Source organism: Gavialis gangeticus, unplaced genomic scaffold (assembly GCF_001723915.1).
Source record: "Gavialis gangeticus isolate Ggan-Ray unplaced genomic scaffold, GavGan_comp1, whole genome shotgun sequence".
Lineage (NCBI taxonomy): Eukaryota > Metazoa > Chordata > Crocodylia > Gavialidae > Gavialis > Gavialis gangeticus.
The window spans coordinates 137,882,132-137,889,878 of record NW_017729032.1 but is presented as its reverse complement, the minus strand read 5'-3'; the positions used below and the strand labels follow the sequence as shown (position 1 = coordinate 137,889,878).

General features: G+C 45.9%; 1 protein-coding gene across 1 annotated transcript in view; it reads left to right on the top strand.

Annotated features, from left to right (window-relative positions):
* The window catches only part of COL4A1 (collagen type IV alpha 1 chain), a 175,162-nt gene that overhangs the window by 109,638 nt on the left and 57,777 nt on the right, over positions 1-7,747 (top strand). Inside the window, exons 35-36 of the mRNA XM_019523837.1 lie at positions 2,412-2,510; positions 2,603-2,692. Coding sequence (XP_019379382.1) covers positions 2,412-2,510; positions 2,603-2,692 — 189 coding nt within the window. The remainder of the gene's footprint in view (positions 1-2,411; positions 2,511-2,602; positions 2,693-7,747) is intronic.

Genomic DNA, 7,747 nt, shown 5'->3' with positions numbered 1-7,747 from the left:
AAAATATACATAGTCACTGATTTTTAATCTGTTGCAAGACTGATGATTAGCATCTGTCCTCTTCGTTATAGAAAGGCAAGTTTCTTTGGGTAGATGTGATATCTTTTATTAGACCAACTGAGTTGTTGGAAAAAGATTCTTTGCAAGCTTTCGGGCACAAGCACCCTTCTTCAGGCATGGGGAGTCTCTGCTGTTGTTCTGAGATCAAGGAATGAAAGAAGCTAAAACTGTGACAGGAGGTCAGTGAGAATGTAAATTGGTAGAAGTTAGGAAAACAATGGGTAGAGGAAGGGGGGAGAATGAAGGGGAAATAATGGGTGAAGGAATGCAAAAGGTAAGCAAGGGAGACTGTTGTAGTGCCGAGTTCTCTAAGGTAGAAAAGAGGCATTCTGTGAAAAAGTAAATGGTTGGAAATTAGGAAGACAATGGGTAGTGAAGGAGGGTCTGGGAGAGTGTAAATAGTAAGTTCAGGCCTGACCTCGTGAACCATATGTCAGGCAGGTTACAGTGTGTCATAATCCAATGTCTATACTGAGTCCATGATTTTTTGTATCCAGTAGATTTACAAAGTGAAGTTTGTAGGCTTGTCTGCGAAAGGTGTTTTGTAAGTTCTCTTTGAGGAATAGAACTGAGAAGTCAGAGAGGGAGTGATTGTTTTGTGAGAAGTGGGCACCCACAGGTAATCAGATATTTTTGTCTTTGATGGATTTTCTGAGTGCATTCATTCTGGTAGGCAGTCATTGTTTGATTTCTCCTACGTATTTTCCTTCAGGGCATTTGGTGCACTGGATGAGATGCAGATATAAGATTCAGAAATGATGGTGGTTCTCTTGTGGGGTGTAGTTGTGGGGAGCTGGGACGGAGTGGAGCTGGGCAGGCCTTGCTGCTCAGCTGCTGGGTCCAGCTGCGAGTTTCCCCTGGGTCTTGCTGCGCCTGGTGCCTGTTATCTTTGAGAGGCAGTCAGGTGCAGATAAAAACTAATATTCTAAAAATTTTAGGGGCCCCACAGGCCAGATAGAATGGCCTGGCAGGCTGGATCTGGCCCTTGGACTGTATTTTGCCTGCCCCTGAGTCAGTAGACTAACCAGCTGGCTGACTTCCTTGAACTTTAGTTGACATGTTGAATAAGTTAATGCAACATTTTGGGAAAATAAAATGTCAAAACATTTTAATAATTTTGTTTCCAAGAGTTGTTTTTCAAACAAATTTTCTTGATGTGAAAAAATTCAATCAGTAACAATAACAGCTGAGAACCAAGATCCTTCATTAAAAGGTGAACCAAATGCAAAGACAAAAAATACTTATATTTCAAAATGACTTCCTTCTCTGGGTCTTTCCATGGATGCTTTCTTATTTCCTTTGGGACTGCATGTTTTGTATCTTCAGGAAAGAAATTACTTAAAAAATAATGAGTATGACTTGGAAGCTTAAACATTATATCTCTACTGCAATGTGCAACAGGTGGACAGCACTGTTAAGTGGCACCTAGGAGATATTCTAAAACAGGGGAGCTCAACCTTCCATTTGAGGGCCAGATGCATCCAGCAGAGCCATAGGTTTCCAGCCCACAGGGGTCCCCACAAATTGGGAAATTTGGTGGCAGGGGAATGGTGGCATTAAATATGGCCACCATCCCACACTGACAAATTTCTAAAGCCCAAGTGCTGTACAGAAGTTTAGGACTAAGTCATGCCCTCTGGCCCCACCCTCTCAGCTGGATGAGGCTGGGCCATGCCCCTTTCCCCCCCCTACAGGGCCAGGTCAAGCCCTCTTCCCTCCATGGGGCTGAGTTGGGCGTGGGCCTTGCCCCCTTTTCCCCACAGATTATACCACACCTCCTCATCCCTGACGGGTTGGAGCTAGGATGCCCCCTGCCCTCCTCCATGTGGCTGGATTGGACCCTGCTGTGACCACTCCATGCCAGATTGGGATCTTCAACTGGATCTGGTCCACAGGCAGCCTAGGCATTGCCTGTCTGGCCCACTGGCCAAAAAGGTTGAGCACCACTATTTTGAAGTTAGGTAAATCAGGATAGCAGAAGATTTCACATTAGAGATGATACAAAGCATTATGTGGTTGGCTGCTCAGACTAGTGGTCATCTCAGACATTTCAGTCATTCATGTTACAATCTGAGACTTTCTCGTCATACATCACTGGTTTCTTAATAACAGGCTACTAGCTCACTTCTAGATGTCTCAAATCCATATCTCCATTTTAAAAGTCATAAGTTTCTTTTCATGTTTTTTTCAAAGATATAACTTACCAGCTTTTTTGCACAGATGAACTTCAAAAGGAATAATTCTGCATACTGGCTACAAAGTTGATTATATTGATAGACAAGTAGCTGCTGAAATAGGTAAGTCACTAAAATTGGCCAAATCATTTAAAATCACATTTTTATGGTATTCAGGTGAACTTGGACCAGCAGGAGAAAAAGGTATACCAGGGGACTATGGTGACCCAGGCATGCCAGGGAGCGATGGTGAACCTGGTGCCCCTGGACATCCAGGTATGTCTGAATTTTTTAGTATATGGACCTATCACAGGGCACTTGAATCTATGTGAACTAATGGACCTTGTGTTGTTTCACACTGTTTCCAGGGCCAAAAGGTGATCCAGGTCTTCCAGGGTTTCCAGGTGACCCAGGACATCCAGGACAAAAAGGATCAACTGGAGACATGGGCTTGCCAGGTACTGCACACTGAGAACTTTGAGAGGTCACCTTCCCAGAGCAGCCTGTCAAAAGTATCTGGATGGATAAGTAAATAGTGAACAAAGCACCCAGCTTAAAATATTTAGGGCTAGACAGGCTTGATGACCTGAATAGTGGATATGAGTTACATCCCTACTTACGCTGGTTTAGCTCTGCTAGTGAACCCTTTGAAGGAGCAGGTTTTTTCACTATCCATCTGCATGGGTGTGTGAGCATTAGGTGTACTTGCAGTTGCTATTTTCCAAGAATGGAGATATGGGGAGGCTGCATGTGACGTGGAGACCCTGTATTCCTGTCTGACTTCATTCAGGCCAGTTCTGATCCTTAAAATCATGAAGATCGAAATCATTACTTATTAGTACTTCGCCAAAGAAGATCCCTACCTTAAACAATGCCACTTCTCAGATTTAGACTGCTGTTTACCCAGATTGGGTGACTGAGAGTTCTGATATTCATCCATTGGCATGAAAATACTTGGTCTCAGTTCACTTTTTAGTGGATCAAGTAAAAGCCCATGTTGTCTTTCATACTTCTGTTGTTGGGGTTCTGAATAGGGAGATAAAAAAAATGAGTGGTCATGAAAACTTTCACCCTTACAAATGATTCCTTCAGACTACGATGGCAATGTTGCACAGATATAATGTAGCATGTTCACTGTCTGTGCTTGTGGTATTCTAAGGGTAAATTAAGGCACTTATTTGTCAGTCCTCTCCACTTTCAGACACCTTTCATGAGTGTTCCCGTCACTTATTTTTCAAATGAAAAGGAACAGAAAAAGGCCTACATTATATAAGTTATTCTTTAGTTAATAATAGCATGCAATCAGACTTTTACATATAAAAATAAAAGCATTGTCCTGTATTTGCTGAGAAGGCTAAAAGGGAATGCAAACACAAACATTATCCACTTTATGCAAAAAAGCAGAGATTCACAACTTCATTTTCTTTGTCACTGAAGTTCTTGATGAGCATTTCCACTGACTCAAAACACAATGCACACAAAAACGTTAGTTTTTAGTTTGAAAAGTAAATGTTTATCCAGAAAAAGACAACAGCTGAAATAACCAGCAAGGTTAGCCATGTCCATCACTTTAGGGATAACCTCAGAACAAAGGCCCCCTCTACACACTATATGCATTACACACTTAACTGGTTAATTGCATAATTAATATAGAACAGCTACACATGCAGAGTAACTATCACACCATAAAAAGGTCCGTCCACTTATAAATTTAAAGTGAGAAAATGTGCAATAACTTTATACCTAGTTTCTATCCAGCTGTATTTTGCACATGTATCAGGGTCTCCCTTTGTGGCTAGCCCCAATCAGCTGCTGGGGCTCCCAGTTTCAGAGATGCACCATGCACAACCAGGACTAGGAATCCTGCAGCTGTGGACTCTCCATTCCAGCAGTGCCCTGTGACTCCTGAAATTGAGAGTCAGCAACTGCGGGACTCTCTGTCCTGGCAGCTGTGGGGTGCTGCCACGACTGCGAGTCCTGTCAGCTATGGGACTCACAGCTGCAGAAGCTTGCTACTTGCTGCTGCAGGGGGAGCCCAGGATGGCAATCCTGGGCTCCTCTGTACTGGCAGTAAGGTTTGATAGGATCTCATGCTGGATTCACGCCTCCTGCCATACACATGTGGATCACGCATCAGTTCCTACCTATCACACCTTTACCTGAATGCCTAGAGGAGCCCACAGAAGCATATAAACTGACTTTTGTGTTCACTGTGTCACTGGACAAAATACCGAGAATCCGATCCTATGAGGGTGACAATCGTTATTGCCCCACTGAGGAACCAAGTGAGATTTGGTGTGAATCAGTGTAGCACCACATCAGTTTATACCCACTCCAACGTATCTTCTTCTTTAGCAGTCCCTCACAGTCAAGGATGATTGTCTTCTATTATTGTCTTATCTGTTCTAGATAGAAACAATTCTATTATTGTCTTATCTGAAGATGGCTGATGATGCCTATCTGGGATTGACAGACTCTGTTGCAGCTCAGACATATGTTTCTGTGTGGGGTGGGTGGGTCTGGAGTTTTGATTTGGTCCACGACATGTTGTTTCTGCTGCTTCCTTTTTTCCAGCTTTTGTTATTGTTGTGAGGTTTCAAAGTACTGAGATCCCTGCAGCAGACTCTTCCTCCATTTGGGGTGGTCCTGGGCAACAGTCTCACACGAGCTGACATGGATCTTGCATTTTTTTAAGTTAGTCTTGAGGATGTCCCTGAAGCACTTGCTCTGCCCTTCTCTTGAGCATACACCTTGTTTTGGGAGTCTGGAGTCAGATATCCTGATGACATGGCCAGTCCAACCAAGTTGATGTCAGATGATCATTGCCTCAATACTCATGGTGTTTGCTTGCAGGAGGACACTAATGTTGGTTCATCTGTCTTCCCACTGGATTTGGAGGATCTTCTGCAGGCAGCATTGATGGTACTTCTCCAACAACTTTGTATGTCTCCTGTATGTTGTCCTTGTCTCAGCTCCATACAGCAAGGCAGGGTTTACGACTGCTTGATAAACCATGACCTTGGTTTTGGATCTGATGTCCCAGTATTTGAACACTTGTTTCTTCAGGTGTCGAAAGGCCTCACTCGCACATTTGAAGCGATGCTGGATTTCTTCGTCAATGTTAGCCTTCTGCAAGAGATAGCTACCAATGTACCTGAAATACTCAACATTCTCCAGGGTCTCACCGTGGATCTGAATTACCAGAGCTGGGGACTGTTCATTAGGAGCTTGTTGATGGATGACCTTAGTCTGCTGAATGTAAAGCATCAGCCCCATTGTCTTGTATGCCTTGTGTTGCAGGGCACTAAGGTGTGCCTGCTCTTTTAAGGGCAGAAACTGCCTAGAGAGAGAGGGCCCTAGGAGCCAGGTAGAACCCCCACAGATGCAGGTTGCTGTGGTAGCAGGCAAATGAGGGAATTAACCTGCATCTGCACCTAGTCAGCTGACCAGAAAAAGTCAGGGTCCTGGGCACATATAAGCCACAGGGATGGGACTAGCGGGTTAGTTCTCTGGCAGCAGCCAGGGGGCAAGGAGCTCTCATAGAGAAAGCTACTTGGAGATGCTTGACTGCATGTTCTGATGCTGGTAGGGTTAAGGGGCTATAAGAACTCATAAGTACTTATGGGTGGGAGGCACATTATACTGAGAGAGGAGCTTGCCTTCTAAAAAGGGATAGAGTATGGACCCCAGGGTTATTTTTGTATTGTAGCCCAGGGGCTTGTGTTTTTTGTTGTTATTTAAGCTGGTGGACTGAGCAGAGGCTATTGGGGAGGAGGAGGTCTCATTGGGGCACACTACTATGTCGAGCCCCAGTGCCAGTGGGGCTCAGAGACAGGGGCTGCATAGAGCCCAGTGCCAGTGTGGCGCAGAGACAGGGCTTGTAGAGAGCCCAGCACCAGTGAGGGTGCATAGACAGGGCTGCAGGGAGCCCAGCACTAGAGGGCACAGTGACAGGTGGGATAGAGACCCCAGTGCTGGAGAGGGCACTGCTACAGGGGGTGTAGAGACCCAGCGCCAGAGGGCACAGCGACAAGGGCCCAGGGCCTAGTGACAACAGGAGGCCGAGCTAGATGGAGGTCTCATAAAAAGGGACAATGTTTAATTACCACTTGAGAGGCATGGGGTGTGGTAAAGGGAAGGTTTTGGAGCCATGCATCTAGCCCATAAGGCTTGGGTGGTATTGTAAGGCCTCCTGAGTGTGGGACCCAGTAAGGGGTCCAACAACCAACAGGGTTTAGAGGAGTCTGTCAGGACTGTCACTGAGCAGCAACTCAAGGGCAGCCTCCTGATTCATTATTTATACCAGCAAGACATGGCAAATGAGATCACGGTGCCCTAGGGACATTATGACCATCCCTGAGGTGGCTGTATCGTGACACCTTGGTAAAGACATTGATTATTGCCTGAAAGTCTGCTTCCAAGTGTGCATGCACTACAGCATCATCAGGATCTCAATGATTGAGGTTGGGGTGGTCTTGCTTTTGGCTCGGAGTCAGCTGAGGTTAAACAGCTTACCATCCATTCAGTAGTTTAGTCCCACTCTGGGTGGAAGCTTTTTGGTGGTCAGATGTAGAACCATGGAAAGGAATATTGAGAAGCCTGTTGAAGCAATGATGCAGCCTTGTTTAGCTCCCATTTCAACCTCCAAGGGATGTAAGACAGATCCATTACTGAGAACCACCACTGGCATACCATCATGGAGCAAGTGGAGGTTAGTGACAAATTTCAGTGGGCATCCATACATCAGAAGAATCCTCCACACCACTTCTTGGCTGATAGAGTCAAAAGCTTTTGTGAGGTCAAAAAAGGCCATATAGGGAGGCTTATGTTGTTCCCAGCATTTCTTCTGCAGCTGATGAGCTGTGAAGATCATGTCAGTTGTGCCTCTTAAGACCCCAAACCCTCACTGAGATTCTGGGAGGAGCTTTTCCGCAAGTGAAAGGAGACAGTTCAATGCTGTTAGCCTTCTTAGCAACAAGCAGGCACTGCTGGTGAACTCAGACTGGTGGGGCAGTGGAGCATCCCATGGGAATGGGGGGGGAGGGGTTGTAGAGGGCTGGCAGCGGGGGGTGGGGGAGGGTGGGGTTTGCATCCAGCGGGGAGCGGGAGGGTTTGCAGCCTCCTCACTCCTGGCTGGAGTGCCCAGCTGGCTGCAAAGCTCCTCTGCTCCCGTGGGACGCTCCACTGCCGCACCAGTCTGAGTTCACCAGCCGTGCCTGGAAACAAGGGCACACTGTTGACTCATATCCAGCTTACTGTCCACTGTAACCCCCCAGATCCTCTTCTGCAGAGCTGCTTCTTAGCCAGTTTGTCCCAAGCCTATAGCAGTGCATGCAATTCTTCTGTCCTAAGTGCAGGACTTTGTACTTGTCCTTGTTGAACCTCATGATGTTTCTTTTGTCCCAATCCTCCAACTTGTCTAGGTCACTCTGAATCCTAGCCCTACCCTCCAAGTATATCTACTACACCCCCCAGCTTGGTATCATCCATGATCTTCCTGTGGGAGCATTGCA